Source organism: Dendronephthya gigantea, unplaced genomic scaffold, assembly GCF_004324835.1.
Source record: "Dendronephthya gigantea isolate DGI-Jeju-01 unplaced genomic scaffold, DenGig_1.0 000007F, whole genome shotgun sequence".
Classification (NCBI taxonomy): domain Eukaryota; kingdom Metazoa; phylum Cnidaria; class Anthozoa; order Malacalcyonacea; family Nephtheidae; genus Dendronephthya; species Dendronephthya gigantea.
Window position 1 is genome coordinate 1,485,368 of NW_021163017.1, and position 22,883 is coordinate 1,508,250.

Genomic DNA, 22,883 nt, shown 5'->3' on the forward strand with positions numbered 1-22,883 from the left:
GGATTTGCTGTCGGACGTCGACATCTTCTCTACCCAGCGGTCCATTCGAACCCATCCGAATATTGTTTTTGTGGCAAAAGGACCCCCATTCTCGCTCATCCGTACTTCTTCAGGCTGTAGCATCTCTGGAACGTCGCTACCGATAAGGAGGCCTATGTCAGCATCAATGTGTCGAATTGTTATGCCTTTTAGGTATGGCCATCGTTCGATATCTTCTTGCCTCCCAATGCATTCTGCGCGAATAGGCAGGCTCTTGGTTGAATAAACCTTAGGGAGATCGACATGATTTCGTTGATCCAGATCGAAAACATCCATTCGACGAGAGAACATTCAACTGGGGCACCTTCGCCGAGCATCGTTGTCAGCGACAACTTCGCCTTTCTTCCTTCGTTGTTCAATGCCTTCAAAAGGCCTTCTGTACAAAAGGAGGTGTTTGAGCCAGAGTCCAAGAACGCGTAGGTTTCTACCATTTCGGTGCAACCTTTCACTCTAACTCGAACCGGAACTACAGCTAGACCCGTGACCGAGGACTTCTTCAACTGTTCCCTATTTGGAGATCTCCTTACGTAACCGTTGTTGGCAGAATTCGTTGATCCCTCAATTTCTTCCTTTGTAGCTTGATTTGAAAGGGGTTTTTTGTCTTCGTGATCATTAGGTGTAGACTTGGGATGTAGAAACGTTGAGTGTTTACCGGTGCATCCTTCTATCTTACAGAAACTCTCTTTAGGGCACGAGCGTACAAAATGTCCAGCGTTGAAGCAATTCAAACAAAGTCTCTTGTTCTTCACGAATTCCATTCGCTGATCAAGTGACATCTTCCTGAACTTTCCGCAACGAGCTAGCCAGTGGTTTTCATTGCAGGGACATATATTCTTGTATGTCCTGCCGTCTTGGTCTTTGCCACCCGCTTTCTGGTCTCCTTGGGTTGCAAAGCCGTTTGCTCTCCTGTCATGCGTTCTCTTTCCCTTTGTTTCCTCTTGTCTTCCCTTGTTTTCGTTCACAATCTTCCCGAAGACTGGGTGGGTAGCTGCTCTTGCCTTAACCGTTACGAACTCTGTGACATCGTTTATCGTGACATCTCGGCCTTGCTTAGCTACGATCCCATCGACAACATCCCGCCACTTCAGTCTCATTCCAAACGGCAAGCGGTTAATAATCTTTCGTAGGTTCTCGGGATGGTCCAGTTTCGTCAGGGAGCCGATTTCTTTCAAGGTGTTGGTGCAACTTGTCAGTTGGATTGAAAACTGGAGAAGCCCATTTCCATCTTCAGCCTTGATTGGTGGTCCTTCTGTCAGTTTTCCTATATGCGCTGCAGCTATTCGAAAACTCTGTCCGTACCTTTCCTTGAGTAAACGTCTTGCTTCGTTGTAACCCTTCTCTGGTTCCATGGACAAACAACTCTTCATGAGTTCCTGGGCCGGCCCAGACGTGTACTGTACTAGGTAATAGAGGCGGGAGCTGGAACTTGGCGTTTTCGTTTCGACAAGATGTTCGAAACTTCGGATGAAGTCACAATATTCGATAGGATCTCCGTTAAAGATCTTCATGGTAGGTTGTGGTAATGTTAGCGCTGTTACACTTGCATCTGTTGCTGAATCATCTGTTGAAGAACAACGTTCTGGCGGTCTTGGGTTTCCATTAGACGCTGGAACGAGTGATCATGAGGGAGCGCACTGGCTGGAGTCCACTCCGGAGTAGTCGGGTTTAGCTGCTGACTATTGAACGCTTCCCTTTGTCGTAGGCTATTCTCTGTAGCATGTGGTTTGAGAGATGCTGGTTTATTTGCGCGGACGTGTTGCTGAATCGACTTCGCCGCAACGTGACGCGAACGGGCAGATCGGTTGGAGTTAACATCACTAGCTTCAGATTGTTCATAGACATGTTTCTCTGCTTCCACGGCAGCTATTTCTGCTTGAAGTTCGACTTGGGATTTTTTCTGTTTTATTTTGAGCTCTTCCAATTGAAGTTCATGCAGTTTGTTAAGCGCATTCGCTTTCGCTTCAAGCGCGGCTTGTTTTGCGGCAGCTCTTGCCCTTGCGCTGGACGAACTCCTAACTGAGGTAGCGATTGATCGTGTTTGAAAACGCGACGACTTGTGTGATCCGGCAGTGGAAATAGAATCCTCTGGTTGAATTTGGTTTTGGCTTTCTTGCCCAAGTTGAATAGCCGGTTGTTCAAGCCACGATTGAATTTTCGTCCTATGCTCCGAAACGAGTTCGTTAACCGAATTAAAATACAATTTAGATTCCTCGACTTCATGCTCTTCTTTGAGCAAATTATGGTAAGCTTCATGCGCAACTTCGAAATGTTTTAAAACTTCATCTAGTTCCTTAGCAATTTCCTTTACAGAATCGACATTGTCGCATGATGTCAGTATCTCATTGACTTTATTAGCCTTTCGCGTTACGTTTCCTTTTGCAATACTTCTCGCCTTTTTTAATTGATCCATGATATGTTCAATATCCGAGTCCATTAAGACGCGTTGAGTGATTTTGACGTTTTAAATTAAGATAAAGTTCTCAGGAAATAACTGGCATTCCTTCTCAGTGCCCGGAGCACGAAACGAGAGGTAAATTCTTCAAATTCTTTCAGTGTGAAACAAATTCGAACTTAAATGTTAATCCCAATGGTAGAACGAAACGATTAACTCTTAGCAATAACCAATGAGACAACACTTGGGTTGAACGGTGCGCAGACAAATCGAACTCGACAGAATTTGAGTATCGAACAAGTAAAATATTATAACTTTAATCCAAACGTTCGTGGGTTGATAGACGTGAATTGACACAGAATTGTGGCAATTGTTAATCGTGGAAATCGGTTCGAACTAAATAACATGACAATGCAAAAAATATCTATCTAGTACTTAATATTAACACAATAACTCATTGTTCGTGCAGTATCATAAAAAACATGCGACTATATGAATAGAAGTAAATCTATCGAATACACTATAAATTAAGTCTAAATCTGTACGTGGTAAATCATTTGACCAGTTCAGAATACCAAATTAAAACGCAAGCTACAAGTAACCTAACTAACAAACAATTGTACTAGTACTGAAGAAAGATCAATATGTACTTACTTTGGTTTCCACGCGCACCGACGTTGACTTTATTGCTTTCGTGTAGAACGTGAAACCGAAACAAGTACACAAACGAACGTGGATAGAAATTTCTAAATTATACTAAATCCACCGACATAAATTTTGATGTCCTCTTACTAGGAGTAACACGTTGAATAGTGCCTTGATCTTCCTTGAGTCACGCAATTTTACTATTATCTACTGCCCGCAGGCATTTAATTTTACGAGCATGCTGATTGATATTAAGCGTTAGATAGCGTGGCGTCAAGGTGTTAGGACTAAACTTGCCTACAAGTAGGTGTTTCAAAACTAACAACTGTGAGTAAAGTAGTATATAAAACACGGATTAGGCTTGGCAATAATGTATTAGCAAATTATATTAAATCAATTTATTAATTATTATATTAATTTTTATAAACCATTTGATGCTAGAAGCTCTTATATATTACGAAAAGTTAGTTTTTTATAACATTTAAATTCTTCTAACTACCTAAAGCAATAATATCAATAAGTAAATAAATACAATCATATCTTATTTGTGTAAGTTACATATATATGTGACTTGATTCTGAGTGAACTATAATTACTAAAAACACAAATAAGATACATAAATAATTACCACAAATATAGAAAAATACTCTGATACTCTAAATACTCTATATAGATAAAACCACATATGAAATATGATTTATGTTGTGACCGAATTCATTCATCGACTTCGGCCCAATCGCCTCGAAAAGCTATTTCGCATGAAAAGGGCATATGAAAGCATATTTTGTATTTTGGTCAAATTTTGTTCAAACCGAGTTTTCAGATTTTGCATAAAACTATAATTACACCGGTTTAGGAAATATGAAACCAAACTTTCGCAAACATGTATCAGCAGCATTGCATGCACGCGATGTATGCGAAAGGTGATTTTTGATGCGATGGATTTTCAGTGCGATCATACAGTTTCTCCGTTTGACAAATGCAAACGTGTCTTGATCACTGGTCTTCATTCGTCGTTAAACATGGCTCTCCTTAAGGAGGCTCAGAGTCAGAGATGATGTCCCTTTGTCGTTTTCGGTGTCTTGCATTCTTAAAAACAAAGAAAATTATTTTTCAGGCATGGATTTCTTATTTTATGGTGGAATATATTTCAATTGCATCTGATCTTTTTTGATGTTCTTTGCCTTAAATTTCCTAATTAAAGTGAGATTTTGGGCGACACACAGCCAACACTACGGAATTCACGAAAACGTGTTCTGACATAGAGAGGAAGTCGCCCTTCCGGCGCTTCGCATTGTCGAAATAACTGCGGTGACAGTTAATAATGTTGTCTAGACATAGAGATAAACTTTCAACGTTTGATATTAGAAGAGGATTAAAACTGATTAAAACAACGATACAACTTCACATGAAAGACCATAACACAAATGACTTTAACAAATTCAGGTAATACATACACAAATTAGATGCTATTTAGCAAATTAAACTAAGAAGTGATTTGTGTATGACTAGCATATACAAACCAGTGTAATAGACGCGTGCGGTGTTAAAAAATATTTGACCCTATTCATTGGATTGCATGTGTATAAGTGTATTCCTATATGAAAATTTGCACGCCCGCAACACCATAAACTATAAATTTTATTTAAGTAGCTACTATTATAGTATGTATGTTAGTAATAAAAAGAAATTGCTCTATTGTACGGCGAAAATATTTATCTTAAAAAAAATAAATTCCAAAAATATTCATTCATATATCTACAACGACCTGATTCCACGAGCTAAATTTTCAAGTAAAATGTGAAATATTTCGCCTGCTTCTTTTGAATTGTGAGGAATCAAAAGGAATTAATTTATATATGAAGTGGTCGAAATTCAAAAATAACTTTCGCCGAGAAAAGGCGCCCGTGGAATGAGGCCCTAAAATTGCCCGCCGGTAGACGGTAAAGGGAGTTAAGTAAAAGAGAAGGTAATCATGCAAGCAATTTAGCAACTCTGAACTGGTGGCAATTAATATAGGTAGCTACTTACCCATCAAACCAAAGAGCCGAGTTAGAAGAGGTGGCTTGAACTGGTAGAGCATCAATCTGAAAAGTTCCATCTTCTTCAATAGCACCATTGCGATTTAAAATATCCTCTCCATGATCTTCTTGTGAAGTCTCAACTTCATCTCGATTACTCGACTTCAAATCTGATAGTCCTACGGCCTCCTCTGGGTCCTGTCTCTGAGCCAGCGTACTTCGATTACGACGAACCAGCAGCACCAACACAGTCATCAGCGCCAGAAATGCGATTGTAAAAGCGGAAATCGCAATTACAGTTTCTGGCCCTTTTTCTTCACCCCCGTGACTGGGTTTGGTATTTTCATTTATCTCTGCCTTATTCGGGTTTGCCAATGTCGGGTACACCACTGTCACAAGGGAAGTTTTATCACGGTCTGGGGTGGGAGTTAAGGTCGTTGGAGGCGGCGTAGGTTCGGCCTTTGGTGTTGGTTTTGCCGGCGAAACTATATGAAATAAGTTAAGATTATCGTATAAGAATTCCGCTCAATTTCAATCTACCTAAACCCCTTGATATTATCATCGATTTTTAACATGATCCATCGAACGAAATACACGAAATTATATGTATAATTTATCCTAAGAATATTTCATAAACAACAATTTGAACTTTGTACTGTAGAGAATAAACTACTGTCTATATAGCACACATTTCGATAAATCTTGTAGTTAAATTATAGAGGGATTAATCAATGTTTATGCGACTTAAATGGTTTGTATTAAAATTGTTGGCAACAGTGCTTGTGCATGGGGTGCACTGCAGCACAGGATTGTGTGACTGATCCCTATTTTATTAAACTGCAAACATGCAATATAAGATATATGATAATATGAATTCGCGTGGTATGTCACTAAGCATAGCAACTCGCAATAATTCTCTATTAAATCAGAAAATATTTACAGTTAAATATTAACGTTGCCATCGTCGCTATTCAAAATCTCAACAATGTAACACAAAGAAGAACCCAGGGTGCCTTCTCGCCAGTAGCAACAAAATATACACAGAGATAACAACACACCATGAAATGATATTAAAACAAGCATCGTATCAAAGTATGGATGGCATTATTGATGCATATGATACCCATAATATGTTGGCAAAAAGCTTATATGTGTCAGTATAGGGTCACCGGTCAAACATTAGCGGAAATTTATATCACGACCTAGAATCTAGCTTATTACACAATTTACCACACAGTCTGATGCAACAAGTTCATCCTACGCACACAACAATCCTCTTCGTCTTTGAGAATACCACTACCGCGTTACCAAAATTAGGTTAAAATTTTGTGAAGCTATCTACAGTATACAATCTTTTCATGCATTATTAGAAACGTTTATTTAAAGTTTTATGACTTCACCTAGCTATAGGCTATAGCCTACAATTTAATTATGAACAAACAATAATGCTTCGATGAACATCATAGTCCTCGAATATTCAAAATGCATCGACAAATTATTTACATTTATACACTTTTTGGACATCTCAGCTCTCAAGTTAGCCTACTTTTATGACAAGACGTATTCAGGTTATTTGAATTTTGAAATATTCTATCACATATTCATACAACCATGCACGATATGGTAATATATATAGTAACAATATACTCTATGTGTAGACAGAGGTTAAGTGTGACGACAATCTTAGATACAAAAACGGTTATACTTACCACGGCACGAGTCAACACACCGTTTTTGGTCATTGATTGGTTCATTATAACAACTTTTCCAATGTGGCGGACACGGCGCGCACGTTCCTTTTGGATTTAAAAAGGATTCACTCCAATACTGTTTTCCCTTGACACAATCCTCGGCCTTCTCTCCGTGTGACGATCTCAGTAGCACAGTAATACCAAGAATTATCGAAAGAGCGAAGCTTCGCCCAAGCATTATGACATTGAGAATGGCATGAATATTATATTCGTGAGATCTAGCTATGAACGTGCATGGTTATATATATGAACGGAGTGAGAGGAATGTGCTGACTGCAGCAATGTTCGAAGAGTGACGTCACAGAGAAGAGTGACGTAACCATCGAAGAGTGACATCACCATGGGCTTCTTTAGCTAGGTTTTGGGCACAGTTAATATAGAAATATTAACTTGTACTTATTGTTTAAAATTTAAATTTCGAATTAGTCTGGAGATTTACTATAATTCGTAATTCGGGAAATCGAATTTGTCAGTCGCCTTTCGTTAAAAATTTTGCAATATATAGTGTTTTATTTTGCTTATACAAGCAACTTTAAACCGGATATACCATGTACGTAAGCAGACAGGCAACTTTTGTTAACCTAAAAACCTTCACCACAATTGCAGCGAAATAAACTAAATAACACGACCTATGAGTCATACAACACGCGTCATACTGAGGATCAGCATGAGTCATCCTTCGTCAGGGAGTTCGTACGAGTGACGAGTCATACAACAAGAATCATACTGACTGATTTATAGTGTAACTCAGCATACTGACTCTTCTGACGAAGGCCCAAAGGTCGAAACCTACATTTTATATAGGTAGTAGTTGTTTACTTGTTTTACACCACATTTGAAGTGAAGTTGTTTGAAGACGCTGGCACGCGTTGCTCCCAGTTATATTGGAATGTTATGACGTGGTCAAGTGCAGAGTATGTTATGAAGAAAGATTATTCGAACAAAAGGTTAATCTATTATATAGAACTGATGTCAAGGAAGATTCGGCTTTAAGAATTGAGAGGGTCTTGAAATAGGTGTATAGCGCTACTAATCGTATATGAAAAATCTCCGGATGCATGAGCAGATAATGTGGGATAATATCTATAGAATGACTATAGTCTATAGCACAGATGCCAAAGAAAATTCGCTTTGAGAGTTGAGAGGGAATTGAAATAAGTGTATAATTGTATTATTTGTATATGAACGGAATGAACAGATGTGGGGAAATATTTACATATTTTACTTGAAGTTTAAGTATAAACTATAGTCACTCGGGTTTGATGGAAGTCTGATAATCTAGAAAGATTATGGGGATTAATCCCATTATGTGCAAAGCTTGACAAAAATATCTGAACAGGAAATAACGATTTAACTAACGAAATTTCTTAGAAAAAATGCTGGCTGAACATTCTGATTACACCTAGACGCATCAATGTACACCGAACATCATGCATCTGTACTAAAAAAACACGATGACAACAACGTCAACGTCAAACGTCGTGTATATATATATATATATATATATATATATATATATATATATATATAATTATATATATATATATATACAATTTCTGGATGATAGGATTCTCTACATAATTAACAAATATTGAACGAGGTTGAACATGATAGACGAAGAATTATCAAGGAAGGTTGTCGTTATCAACCGAAGTAGATTTAGAGCTTGTTTTTCATTTTATTTTCTAGATAAGGGTGTTGACGTCATCGTCATACGTGGGATGCAACTGTCTCATCCACGTTATAACCTGCATGGGTATTCCGATAAAAAGGGCGTATTCTGCGTTTTGGCGTCACCTATTCTTTAATTGTGTTTCACACAATTGCACAATTGCACACACTTATGGCTATTAGGCATAAATAATGAATAATACTAATAACATATATCAGGCAACATTATTCGCATGTGATTGGCGAAACAGAGGGCATTTTACCTTGATTCAGGGCTACTTACATGGTAAAATAACTTAACGCTGACTAGAAGAATTTGCATTTGTTATAGAAGCAGGCTGCTCACCTAAAAAGCAGCTGAATGGCTGTCGTCGAAATAGCTGAAATATAATACCGGACATTCAAATTTTATCCCTTAAAGCGACGATAACGTAGGAAAACCTCGTATGTCAGGCAGCCTTTGACTGCCAGGAAACTACAAAGACGTGAAAAGTACGATACGAATATAAATTATAAACAAAATATTTTCGATGTTTCAATAACACACTGAATGAAGTCTGCAGCCCACCGAAAGGTGGTTAAATGCGGATAACTTTGTTTATATATTATTATTTACATGTAATGGCTTTTCGTAAAATTTTGGATTAATTGCAACAGTACTTTCAATTTTTGGCAATAAATTAAAAGCATTAAATTGATCCCAAATTTGACTCCGTTTTATACCATGCGATTATAGCAATTTCACTAATAATTCAGCAAGCTTTCTATACAATCAGCAGATAATTCATGGATGGACAATACTCTTATTTAACTATACTTTACGTTTTTAAAGAAAAAGAAAATCACCATTTAACATGCCGTAATACTATCATGCATGAAACTTAATTTAAATATTCAGTTCAATGATATATTATTTTTACATATAGTGAGAAAGAGAATTCATTTAGCTTTCTAATCTTTTTATGACATAATGGCTAAAAATAACCAAAACTCGCGTGTTTCTTGTGCGGTCAAAACCACATTTTGTACTGCGTGCAATTGAATAGACATCTCAATCTTTATTGGCACATGCATACACCCGCCAAATGCTGAAATTCAAATTTGCTTCGCTTTACCTTCAATCGAGCAAATTTGATTTCGTTCACTAATTCACTATACTATACTTTATATACTATAAGCTCACTAACTGTGCACTTCTGTTAAGTGCAAGGAGGATACACAGCTCTCTTTGTAATGTTCTTCTTGGATTCTTTATAGAAAAAAAGGAGAATTATAAAATTAATTCATTTCAGATTTAGTTCAAATTTATTTGAAACAGAAATTAGTTTTGGGATACATAATTATAGCTATTACTTCGATAGTCTTGTGATCTATCTTTTCCGACTAAATGGTTGTGAATGTCTAATGATTTTCGATATTTATCATCTGATATTTAGCAAATAAGTCACTCCGTTTACACTACACTCAATATATTGGAACAGAGTCAGAGCTGCTATAGATTGTATAAATTATATACTCTTGTGCCATACCTGCAGGCTACTACCTATACACACAGCCAGCAGTTATTGTCAAATGCATGTATATCTGTTCATGATTTAATAGCAAGCCATTCACTTGTTAAACAAGATTCCATATTGTCGCTCACAGCATAGCGCATTGTTAATACGTGCACAATGATTAGCGCGTGGGAAGCCTGGAGTTCCGTGTTGTTGAAAACACCACTGCATGTGCCTAGTGAAAAAGCTCAATATCCAATATTCTTTGTTACTCTAAATTTACAACTACAATTTCACACGGGATTTGGGCCACCCGCGAATATTGACCCCTTGGCCATTAACGGAAAGTAACTGCAATTCGCCTTTCAAGATCATGCCAAAATATCTTTCTTCGGAAACAATAATGTACACTTACCCTCCAATTTTTACTCTCGAAGGTGTTGCCTGGACAGGAAATCGCAGCGATTCCTCGCCAACAAATTCTTCAACATCTTGTCTCTGCCCCTCTGGCTCTGCCAAATTTTTTTGCGTCACCACTTCAAGGGGTATCCACTCATTTCCATTGTTTTCATTAGGCACTGGACGCCGATTCCTTCTGGTTTTTTTGTGAATTTTACGAACCAACAAAAAAATCGTGACAAAGGCGGCCAGAGCGAACACAACAGAAAGTGTTATTATAGCAGCAACAAACGCTAGATATGAATTATTCTCCTTGCGATGTACTGGGCTTGACAGGGGTATCTCGGGGAAGGTTGATGAAGGAATGTTATAGACAGCGGGAAATTTTACAACAGATGTAGACGAAATGTGCAGACCATTCGACGGTGATGAAATGAATTTTCGAAGTTCGGGAGATACATGCGACGATGCCAAGAGACTTCCAAGAGCAGCAGATGGCTTCAGAACTGAAAGATTGAGCGTTGTTGATAAAATCAACTCAAAATTCTCCGCTAACATAAGAATATTATATATAGCTATAACAAATAAATAAATTTGGAGTTCCTTGATTATTTTAGTAGGCTTTGATATGTTGAGAATGTACATTCGCACTAATATAATACAGAAAATCGATCTCTCACATTCAAACTTATTAACGCTTTGGATGGATGGCTTGGGTTGTGTGTGTTCCTTTCTCCTTTTAAACCGCCACCTATATATATAGGGTCCCATGCAAGGCCTAGGCACGCGTAGTGAGCTGGCAACGGGCAAATTTACATTGTTGGGTTTGAATATGCCCGTCAAGGGTAAGTATGGTAAATACAGAGAACATTTTTGTGTTATATATATGATTTTATTCACTACAAATTTGTTTCGGATAACAAGCAGTGCTTGCCACACAATAAACCAAGTTTATTGTATTTTATATCGTCTTATTAGCTCTATACTTTGATATATCGAGCACTCTACTCATATATGATTCTAAACACACATGCGATGCGCGAAAGGATGCGCGAAAGGATGCGCGAAAGGATGGCCGCACGGAGCAACATTCAACGTGCATCAATTCGCAACGCAAAAATGTTTCGTTTACGCGTCGAATACGGTGTATATATATATATATATACGAGCCATGCAGTTTGTACTAACACAGAAATCGTTTCGGAAACGCAAGTTGAAAGTTTATATGAACTGTTTTAATCCACTCAACATTGTCATTGCTGCATGTTCAAATTTTTGCTTATTGTTATATGCGTTTCGAGTTGACGTCGAAAGTTGTTCCGTGTAATATTATCTGAAAAACCAACTAGCATTGTCTATCTCTATATTTCTGCAATTCTCACACAATGCACAATGCCAATGGTAAAACAATCCAGCCATTGCATGTGTTACCATTCACATTATAACCTTTGTGGGAAAGCAGCATTTGTATTATCTCATAACTATAGTCAAAGTAATCTATATATATTCTCAATTATTCTTTGTCCATGCATGACATGCGATTAAGTTTTTTGTTGGAATGAGCATTAAAATAAAGGCCAAGGCCAAGGCCAAGGACAAGGCATGCACTCCCACGAGAGTCCGTTCCGGGAGATAAACGCTGAGTGAACGCTAAAAGATCTGTCATACGCTGCTATACCCTAAACAACTCCGAAATTATAGGTTTCTCCAGAAAACAGGAACACAATAAAAGTGCTTAATAAGCATCCAAATTCCAAAGCATTGTTTATGTCCGCGGGAAAACAAAATATATATTCGAAATTCAGTCCACGGCGTAAAGAATACGTTTAAAATCGGAGTAATATTTAATACAAACGGGGAATTTTTAGGCAAGATTACTATCATTTCGTTTGTAAATATGCTGAGGTGAAAACTTACTAACTATGAAAACTTACTAACTATAAATATATACTTCAATTTATACCGATAAATACTCACCACGACATGAATCGAAACAATTTCTCTTGTCTCTTTCTTGTTGATCGTCACAATGTTGCCAAAAACGCGGGCATGGTTCGCAGGAACCTGTGTCGCTCATAAACGTTCCCCAATATTCTTTTCCCTTCTCGCAATCCTCTGGCCCAGCTTGTGTCGATAGTTTTGGGTACACGACGGCAGCAAGAAATAGTAAAAAAATCACTTTTCTGTCAACCAGCATGACGGAGACCCAAAGTAAGAGCTCCTTACTCGTTGAGCATATCATTCAAAATGATAGAAAAAAAATACAATCGCTAGTTTAGTTGTTCGGATGACGTCATCCAAACAACGCATTGCGCTAACTCAGCACTAAATCGAAAGTATGTATTTCGAAACAATTTTTTAGGATGTCAGGTAGTGCGCACAAAAAAAAAGACCAAATCCTCGTTTCCTTATTTGGGAACATTATGAATACCTTCTTCAACGTTTTATCCGTTTTAAGAACAAAAAAACACCTTAACCCGCCCACATAGTAGGCATGACAAGGCATGTTACAATATTGCATAATACAATTTTCAGTTTTCCAAAGCCGCTAATTTTGACAATGTTGTGCATGACACTCCTGGTAATTACCGATTGACGGCAAATCAGTTTGACTGGTCTGGTACGCATATCTCTCAAAAGGCTATCTGTAAAACAAGGAACGGGGAATCGGGGAAAGGAATGAGGAAAGGAACGGGGAACGGTAAAACAAGGAATGAGAAAAGCCGGAATCTGTAAAACAAGGAATGAGAAAAGCCGGAATCTGTAAAACAAGGAATGAGAAAAGCCGGAATCTGTAAAACCAAGAATGAGAAAAGCCGGAATCTGTAAAACCAGGAATGAGAAAAGCCGGAATCTGTAAAACCAGGAATGAGAAAAGCCGGAATCTGTAAAACCAGGAATGGGAAAAGCCGGAATCTGTAAAACCAGGAATGAGAAAAGCCGGAATCTGTAAAACCAGGAATGGGAAAAGCCGGAATCTGTAAAACCTGGAATAAGAAAAGTTTGTAACTAAATTAGTTACAATTTCCGCGCGTAATACAAAATATGCTAATTTGACATGGCTATATTTTCCGTATTTTACCAAATTTCGCAGCCAAACTTAGCATTTCCACTAATTCAAGTACGCTTAATTCTTTTATCTGTTATATGGAACATAAACTGCATTCTTTTGTGGGCGAAGGAATATATAATACATATATAATTATACAAACGATGAAACGATCACAAGGACTGACAAGGTTAGTTTGCAAACAGTTAAATTTGTTGATTTGGTCTTATTCATAAACCTACAAAGTGGAGCTTTGTGCGTTGCTATCTACTGTTTAATATCTACATTGCTATTGAAATTGAATAATGTTTGGTTGGAAATGAAAACTTTTTGGATCCAAATTTAAATTTCCAAATTTTCATATGAATTGCATACTGCATGATATAAAATATGCAAGAACAACTTCATTAAATACACAATATATTTTCCTTTTTCTATATTCAGTTCATTGTATTTACAACTACCTAATATATCAGTATAAATCTATGCGAACAACAATTTTGCTCCATTTAATACATACATGTTAAGCTTATTTTGCAATATATATTTGTCATAGTTCATGGTAACAGCTTATCATTATTGAATCAGATTACCCCTGAACAATGCACTACACTTTTGTTGTCCCAAATATAATATAATTTTGCTTGTAAGTAAAATTGTATAGAAAATGAAAATATTTTAGTGCATTTTGTACCTTAATTAACTCAGATTATAATTAAACAGTTACCATTCTCACCCAAGGTTTTAATGACTGGAGGCTGATTAAAAATATACAATAATAATCTGTAAGTAACTAACAGTTGCAATTAATTAAAATCTTGGCTCTTTGAGAACAACTTTGTGTTGGGATGGAATTTTGGAATATATCCTATTGTTGTTTACATACTGTAGAGTAGATTTATATTTAGTAGCAGCAATAACAATATACTGGTAATATTCTAAAATTTAACAACATATCTCAATTCTTTTATCAGTTATATGGAACATAAACTGAATTATTTTGTGGAGGAAGGATTGAAGGAATATATAATACATATATCATTATGCAAACAACAATTAATTTTGCTGCACTTAATACATTATTTTGCACTATATAGTCATAGTTCATAGTAAAAGCTTTTCATATTGAATCATGCTAGCCTAGAAAACCACAGCTAGGTTTTCCCTACACAATTTCTAATGCATTTTTATTTGAATAAATTATTTGAAAAAGCTAGTAAATGCTGGTTGGAAATTATACTTTTCTAAACAAGACCTAGGGTATATTCCAAAATTCCATCCCAACACAAAGTTGTTCTCAAAGAGCCAAGATTTTAATTAATTGCAACTGTTAGTTACTTACAGATTATTATTGTATTATTTTTAATCAGCCTCCAGTCATTAAAACCTTGGGTGAGAATGGTAACTGTTTAATTATAATCTGAGTTAATTAAGGTACAAAATGCACTAAAATATTTTCATTTTCTATACAATTTTACTTACAAGCAAAATTATATTATATTTGGGACAACAAAAGTGTAGTGCATTGTTCAGGGGTAATCTGATTCAATAATGATAAGCTGTTACCATGAACTATGACAAATATATATTGCAAAATAAGCTTAACATGTATGTATTAAATGGAGCAAAATTGTTGTTTGCATAGATTTATACTGATATTAGGTAGTTGTAAATACAATGAACTGAATATAGAAAAAGGAAAATATATTGTGTATTTAATGAAGTTGTTCTTGCATTTTATATCATGCAGTATGCAATTCATATGAAAATTTGGAAATTTAAATTTGGATCCAAAAAGTTTTCATTTCCAACCAAACATTATTCAATTTCAATAGCAATGTAGATATTAAACGGTAGATAGCAACGCACAAAGCTCCACTTTGTAGGTTTATGAATAAGACCAAATCAACAAATTTAACTGTTTGCAAACTAACCTTGTCAGTCCTTGTGATCGTTTCATCGTTTGTATAATTATATATGTATTATATATTCCTTCGCCCACAAAAGAATGCAGTTTATGTTCCATATAACAGATAAAAGAATTAAGCGTACTTGAATTAGTGGAAATGCTAAGTTTGGCTGCGAAATTTGGTAAAATACGGAAAATATAGCCATGTCAAATTAGAATATTTTGTATTACGCGCCGAAATTGTAACTAATTTAGTTACAAACTTTTCCCATTCCAGGTTTTACAGATTCCGGCTTTTCCCATTCCTGGTTTTACAGATTCCGGCTTTTCTCATTCCTGGTTTTACAGATTCCGGCTTTTCCCATTCCTGGTTTTACAGATTCCGGCTTTTCTCATTCCTTGTTTTACAGATTCCGGCTTTTCTCATTCCTTGTTTTGCCGTTCCCCGTTCCTTTCCTCATTCCTTTCCCCGATTCCCCGTTCCTTGTTTTACAGATAGCCTCTCTCAAAATGTTCTTTCAGCATTGAAGTTATTTGTTTTGGAAAATAAAAAATTCGCGTCGCGTTAGCGAATCGCGTCGGATGTGTTTAGGCCTTAAAAGTACCAATTAAACGCAACCTCTATATACCTGGGGCCAGTTGTATAAAACTCTTTAACTACATCTTGAATAGTTATATCCTAGTTAACTAAAAAATACACGACTCTGATAGGCCAATTCTGTCCTTAACTACAGTTAACTAAAGTTAGAACAGAATTATTACGATTCCAATGCGCGCAATGTCTCATCAAAATTGGCACTGCTGGAGATCCTTGAAAACCTATTAAAATATTTTATAGTCCAAACAGGAAATAACAGCTTAAAAACAATGCCTGCCCCTGACGTGAAACGGGAAACTATGAGACAAAGCACTTACGAAAGAATAGATGAGTACATCTTGCCGTGACCCCTAATTAGTTTAAACAATTCGCAAATTCCTCACATACGTATATACGTTTTATATATATGTATATAGTTCCTCTTCTATCTTATATTAGAACTGTCATTTTAGTTTTTTTTAAAAATTTAAACTTTCATGCATTTATTTACACCGTGAATATAAGTGTACTTGTGATGTAAACATAGATTGACTGTTTACGTTAATCGGTATTATATATAGACTTGAATGGAACTATAATATATCATTACATAATTATAAAAAGTAGAGTTTGATGTTAAAATCATCAAGATTTGCTTGCAAACACGTAAATATGTAGCTATATATATAACTAAATAGTGAAACGATTGATCTCATCATGTGATCAGTTGGTGTTTAAAAATACAGAAATGTGAACATAATTTTAGTGTAGGAGTTGGTTTTATTTTCAGTGGGTGCGTGTAGTCCTCGCGCGACGTCGCGTTAGATAAATCTAATAATTTATCACAGTGTGATAAATTTAATGTCACACCCCTAGCTATGTGATACCGCGAAAAATCTCCTCGTCACATGGTACATATGTTTTTTGATTGGAAAATTTGAATTTGAGGTATAATACGAGTTAGATTTTTTTACCGTGAACAGCGCACTTCTTTAGTCATCGGGTCCCATCTGTGGCAATTTCAGAATTTCGGACGGAACCCGAATACTGCACATTTGAAGAGGCGTGCCATAGTCTACCCTTACGTGCGACATTCGCGTTCAACGTCCCATTAAGGGCATCCCATCCCGGTCACTATACCTTCGGGTAACATCAAGTACTGCAATCGGTAATGGTAAATTTCTTGAAATTGTGATCCAGAGCTTGATATAAGAAATCCAGCCAACATTTATCCTCGTCCAAGCAAAAATGCGACGACCTACAAAATTTCCCAAATTTTCACTCTAAACTTTTGCTTTCAGGGAAAGTGGCCTTCTCAACATCTCGTAGAGACTTTCGATTTGCAAAGAATTCTTTATTAATTATTACTCCGGCGTGAGCGACGGTTTTGTTGTGTTTTTTATTTATTTATTTATATTATGTAGACTTTTTCAATCATGTAGAAGATTAAGATTGTTTTGTATGACGACCCTCCAGGCTCTAATCTAAATATTTAAAATCGTGCTACCTGCAGAGTTGGATTATCTTTTCCAGTGTACCAACCAGTTCCAAGCCCTGCGAGTAAAAATATGAAGTTATGACTTATTTATGCAACGTTTCAAGTACAGTAAAGTATCAAATTGCAGAGTATTTAAACCTATGGCTATGAATCGAAAACTTGGTTTTATTAGAATAACAACAACAACCTGATAAAACAGGTCAAAACAAACAATATACAAAATTACCTCCTTTTGCACTTCAGTAAGAGATTCGGAATAAACACCACAGAAAAGATTGTCCACACTAAAACAGGGGACAAAGTAGTTCAAGCTGTTCAGCTCTGATACTGTGATAGCATTTGAAAGTTTCAATTATTAGTTAGAATTAGTTATCACACGTAATACAGTATAAAATTTAGACTTAGAGCCTATAAAAAATAGGGCCTGGCAACAATTCATGAACATAATTGAAAAGAGTTAAAAAATATCATTGCATGGGAATATCTAAGCACACAAAAAAGTAGAAAACATGCTATTACCTTGGACTAACAAGCTTAATTGTTTGAGCTATAGTATCCAATTCATTTATCTTGCAAACATCATCATTTTGAGCATTTTTACTGAAACATTTTGTAACCTTTTTCAATAAAGACTTGGCAACCTAAAGATACATTGTATATAAACTTATGAAAAGTGTATATAAGTACATAGACATTACACAATATTGTTTTTTAAGTACATATTTAAAATACCTAAATCATAGTTAACTATAAAAAATACATCATTCTGATTGGCCAATTTTTTGTCTGTATAGTTAAAGGTCAACTACCTTTTATACAACCAGCAATTTGCAAATCATTTTATCTTCATGACTTGAATACTTTTCACAATTTCCATTTAATGCCCTGATGGCTAAGGTGTGCACACATTTAAAGCCTGAATTTTGTGCTTTATACTGTAACAATTAAATCTCTCTGATTGGATATATCACATTCTAATACATTAAGTTACCTTAGCAATACCTATTGAAGCCAAAATAGGCTGCTCATTCAAATTGTCTAATGGCGACATATTTTCTGTTTCATTCTGTCTAACATCACAGTTACAATTCTCTTTCCACTCCTGTTGGTACTGTTTTTAAATTATAAAATTACATACAAGTATTTTAAAATGTTGGCCTAAGAAAAATTTTACACCAATAATTATTGTATTTTTTTGGTCAACCAAAATTTAAAAGAAAAAAAATCAAAATACAGTTATATACTAAATATAATACCTCTTCTAACTCAGCAATTGCATCGTTTATTAACCCAAAACAGGACTTTGTTTCCTTTAAGGCTAATTCCTTTATGTCTGTAAGGAAAGGGAATATATATTAAGCAATAATTATACCTATATTTACAAACAATTTTACCTTATAAACAAAAGTTTCCTGATATATGTAATGTAGAGCAATATTATATACATATAACATTCACAGGACTTGAAGTGAAAGTCAAGCCTGTATCCAAACAAATAATTTGTTTACATTTGAACTTCTATACTTTTTAAAATATGATGTGCAATCTGAATAGCTATAAAGGCTGATCTAAATTATGTGATTAGTTCTACACAAAGTCACAATTCTTATCCTGACATATATGAAAAATATTGCTGATGTCACTTTTCTACTCATCAGTTTATGTATGATATCTTTACATGCATTTATTCGAATACATTACTAACTCTCCTGATGAAGGCCCTCAGGTGAAAACATCGAGAAGTGCTTTGTCTATTTTAATTAAGCAGTTGTTATACCACATTTGATGCTAAGTTGTCTAGTATAAATTAGGTATAGTGTTCATGTTCAGAAACGTTTGAAGCATGTGAAATTTAGCAGAACCTATGCGCATAATGGACTTGAATCACTTGACTAGCTGACTTCCACTTTACATTAATGTATTCACCTTTTGGTATGGTGGTAAAGCATTCACAGCATTCCCATACAACTCCAACCGTTTTCAATATTTCATCTTTTCTACGAGACAATTAAAATTAACATTCCTTAATTTGTACATAATTCATTTTTGCCAAAACAGATTACTAATTGATGTCAATGTTATTCTTTATACTATGCCCATAGCTTGAAGAAAAGCACAGAACTACACATTACACAAAGATGTAAAAGGATGGCACTTAACATACTTGGCATGTCTTAATGATGATACAAAGTTTGCTAAAGTTTTGGTTAGGTCCATGACATAGGTTCTTAACACATTATGCAGCAGAGCTCCTAAAGAAAAGTTACATGTTAATTATGGCAGCGGCACACATACTTAGCTACTAGAGCATGTTTCATCTACATACATATTATGTTCATATGTTGCTATACGGCCTATACCATGGTTTAATTACATCAATGTTACATTACCTTCTCGTTGATCAAATGCTTTGTATGTTTCAAACACAGCAGTGACACCAATATTTAGTCCATTTGCCAGAGCAACAGTGTCCTAAATAGTGCTATTAGTATGAATATTTTCTACAATGCACTGATTTTACAATGATATGTACATGATTTTCTGCTTTTAAAAAACACTTGTCAAGCATTTATCATTGTCAAGTTTGTCAAAAAAACACGCATTGAATGCAAAATTGTTTCCCTTAATTTCCATTAATGTAGGTAGTTTATATGTTGAGATTCTTTATAAGGATTTTGAACGTCTGGCAACTTAGCAAAGGAAGAACACAATGAGACATTTTTGTGGCATATAATTTGGGCATGAAGCGCTGGAAAAAAGGTCTAGAGGCTCTAATTAACCTAAGTTTTTCCTAGAAGAACAGGAGGACCTCTAAGTTGCAGAGGGTGTGAGCCAGCTCTGTGCATGTTGTTCAGTGAGTTGAGTCCTGATTATCTAGGGACCACCATTAGTTATACTGAGACAGTAAGGGCACTCAAAACCCGACAGAGCATGCAAAAACTATAGGTTTTTCTAGAGGAACAGGTGGACCTCTAGATAACAGGGGAACAGACGGACTCCTGTTCAGGTCAGTCAGCTCGACTCAAATATTGCCTGACTGACCCATCGAGTCTCTAGGTCAGGTCATCAGGTCGCATTTTCGACCAAAATGACCTGTACACTTCACGCTTCACACTTTACATGGTAAGGTGTTGTCCAGAAGGAAAGCACTTCCTGCCATTGTTTAATCACAGCAATTCATTACAAGTTACAAGAAGAATATCGATAGACTATCTAGAGATAACATATGAATTAACATAACGTATCAGTATATTTACATGCGGATGCCACAGCGGCCGGTCCTTCGCTGTGGGGAGGTGGGTGGTGTTTATTTTTGTAGTTTTTGGTTATGATAGTTACTTTTGAAATGCAGACATATGTATTACTGCCTTTCGATAAAGACCTTTAAATGTTTGACCGGCCTTGTGGAAACATTGGCTGAGGTCTTGCGAATGACCAATGCATGCATGGGGAGCAGGCAAAATCCTTGCAGAAAAAGGGGGCCATTGTTCAAATGCTATGATGCCAGAGTTCGTTCAGATTTTGGACTTTATAATAACTATTAACATGGCTGGTAAAGGCTGCCTTGTTCTATTGAGGCCTTGACCTTGCCCGGGCTAAAATTAGTGCATGCGATAACTATGACAGCTAGACCAGAGATGGTCTGACATATGTAGGATGAAATAGGACCTTCTAGAACATATTACTCCATTAACCGCAAATTAATAACTTGCGTGTAACCTTTTTATTGTGTACAAATTTCAAAACATGATTGCCAAGCAGTTTGAAACTGATTTGGAGTAATGTAGACATCCAATTTCTATAGATCCTTACTACACCTTACCTTATGGGAAGGTAATGGTGGTTTGGTAAAGGCCAGGGAAAGTTTTGTGCACTCTTTGGACACTGCTTGTATACAATTACCTAAAAATGTTGTATTGAAATTTAATTGACAAGTTGTAACTTACACTCAATTCAATTAGGAAAGGTTATATATAACAGATTATTACACACGATTTCTATCGGGGGAACATATATATTAAATTTGGACAGTTTACATTGCAACATTCACATAATATAGACTAAAAATAAGTTATATGTAAGGGCCTGTTCATATGAGACGGGCCAGCCCGGTTTAGCCGGGCTAGCACGGCAGTGGCGGGATCTCGCCTCACATATTATTTTACTTTATTTGTAAAATTGCATTCATATGGAACCAGGCCAGCCCGGCTTTGGCGAGATCTCGCCTGAACAAAGCGAGATCTCGCCTTTAACGGGCTCATATGAAAACAGCAAAAGCGAGCTAGCCCGGCTCAACCGGGCTGGCCCGGCTCATATGAACAGGCCCTAAAGAATGTTGTGAGTAACGAGTAATGACTCAGCTAGGCAGGAAATATAATCAAAAGTAAATCCATCACAATTTTTGTTCTGCACTCTGGTTAGTCAGTCTGGTTTGTTTATTGCGACTCTGGTTTGAATGAATAAAAGTAATCACCACACAAATTATAGACTATAATCATCTCGGTAATTGTTCATTATTTTAAGCAATTGATGACTGTCTGTATTGTTAAATAAAATGTGGACTTTTTAACTGTATATAAATATAACAGTTAACACTCATATCTACCGTTCTTACCCAGTGTATTCCAGTAAGCTGTACGGCAATGTAATTTGGCACTTTCCAACTTGATGGAAAGAGTTGCCTCCTCTGAAAATACAATAAGGCAAAATGTATATTATAAAATTTACCACAGAATACAACACGGTACAGGACGAACAGGACATTGATGATCAAAACATAATCTCTTCTCTTACCTTTCAGTTTATGCAACAAAACATGGAGACTTTCTTCTAGAGATTTAAAGGGATTATCATCAACAATTTGCAAAGTAGAAACATCCAAATTCGCAGCAGCCATACTTCTATCACAGCAACACGTGTGTCAAACCGCCGTCAGGCCTGTGGTCAGGCGGTCAGGGGAAGGCACGAACCTTACTCGTACCCAGCAGCTGCAATTATAACTGTAGGAGCGATTATTGAAAATTGTAGTCAGTACTGGCTGAGTCAATCCGAATTTTTACGTGGACAAAGTAGGCGTAAATTCGTACTTAACATTTATACTTTTTTTTATATTTTCAAAATGGCGGCCAGTCCTGGCCACTGGTCCTGGCCAGGACGAATGACTAGAGGTCAGTGGTGCCAGCAGTGCTGGATTACCACCAGGGGTTCCACAAGGGAGAATTATGTGTCCAGAAGCTAAGTAAACAGATATGGATTTCGAATTGGTTGATAAAACACCATAATCGCACATTTGTTATCATCGCTTTTCACAAGCACGGATTCGTCAATAAAACACTGCATAGTTTTTAAAATTAGACTAATTATTAGAATAATTATTATTAATAATGATAATCAATTAACATTAATTAGACTAATTAATTTTACCCAAAAAGGAAG

The 22,883-nt window shown here is 36.2% G+C and overlaps 3 protein-coding genes across 3 annotated transcripts; all 3 read right to left on the reverse strand.

The window, feature by feature from the left end:
* Nucleotides 1-3,492: 3,492 nt before the first annotated feature.
* On the reverse strand, nt 3,493-8,080 carry LOC114517321. Its single transcript, XM_028537009.1, has 3 exons — nt 6,807-8,080; nt 5,108-5,582; nt 3,493-4,165 (listed from the first exon to the last, which is right to left on the reverse strand). The coding sequence occupies exons 1-3, from the start codon at nt 7,024-7,026 to the stop codon at nt 4,093-4,095; spliced, it is 768 nt and encodes a 255-aa protein (XP_028392810.1). The 5' UTR covers nt 7,027-8,080; the 3' UTR covers nt 3,493-4,092.
* Nucleotides 8,081-8,457: 377 nt separating this feature from the next.
* LOC114517106 lies at nt 8,458-12,672 on the reverse strand. Its single transcript, XM_028536753.1, has 3 exons — nt 12,392-12,672; nt 10,431-10,920; nt 8,458-9,768 (listed from the first exon to the last, which is right to left on the reverse strand). Exons 1-3 carry the CDS (start codon nt 12,654-12,656, stop codon nt 9,702-9,704), a joined length of 822 nt encoding a protein of 273 aa, XP_028392554.1. The 5' UTR covers nt 12,657-12,672; the 3' UTR covers nt 8,458-9,701.
* A 3,548-nt stretch (nt 12,673-16,220) lies between these two features.
* On the reverse strand, nt 16,221-22,584 carry LOC114517101 (cyclin-D1-binding protein 1 homolog). The gene is made up of 12 exons (XM_028536747.1): nt 22,242-22,584; nt 22,063-22,134; nt 21,271-21,350; nt 19,838-19,919; nt 19,612-19,699; nt 19,374-19,444; nt 18,704-18,780; nt 18,439-18,558; nt 17,967-18,088; nt 17,674-17,731; nt 17,457-17,503; nt 16,221-17,207 (listed from the first exon to the last, which is right to left on the reverse strand). Exons 1-12 carry the CDS (start codon nt 22,342-22,344, stop codon nt 17,102-17,104), a joined length of 1,026 nt encoding a protein of 341 aa, XP_028392548.1. The 5' UTR covers nt 22,345-22,584; the 3' UTR covers nt 16,221-17,101.
* Nucleotides 22,585-22,883: the final 299 nt, after the last annotated feature.

Bases quoted from the DNA above. Each gene is read 5' to 3' on its own strand.
- LOC114517321 (XM_028537009.1), bottom strand. From the start codon at position 7,026: ATGCTTGGGCGAAGCTTCGCTCTTTCGATAATTCTTGGTATTACTGTG. The intron at 5,583-6,806 runs GTAAGTATAACC...TATTTCATATAG, and splicing joins GTGTGTTGACTCGTGCCGTG to TTTCGCCGGCAAAACCAACA. The intron at 4,166-5,107 runs GTAAGTAGCTAC...TTTGTTTTTAAG, and splicing joins TCGGCTCTTTGGTTTGATGG to AATGCAAGACACCGAAAACG.
- LOC114517106 (XM_028536753.1), bottom strand. From the start codon at position 12,656: ATGATATGCTCAACGAGTAAGGAGCTCTTACTTTGGGTCTCCGTCATG. The intron at 10,921-12,391 runs GTGAGTATTTAT...TCAATCTTTCAG, and splicing joins TTGTTTCGATTCATGTCGTG to TTCTGAAGCCATCTGCTGCT. The intron at 9,769-10,430 runs GTAAGTGTACAT...TTTTCTATAAAG, and splicing joins TCGAGAGTAAAAATTGGAGG to AATCCAAGAAGAACATTACA.
- LOC114517101 (XM_028536747.1), bottom strand. From the start codon at position 22,344: ATGGCTGCTGCGAATTTGGATGTTTCTACTTTGCAAATTGTTGATGAT. The intron at 22,135-22,241 runs GTAAGAGAAGAG...TTGTATTTTCAG, and splicing joins TTTGTTGCATAAACTGAAAG to AGGAGGCAACTCTTTCCATC. The intron at 19,700-19,837 runs GTAATGTAACAT...ACTTTTCTTTAG, and splicing joins AGCATTTGATCAACGAGAAG to GAGCTCTGCTGCATAATGTG.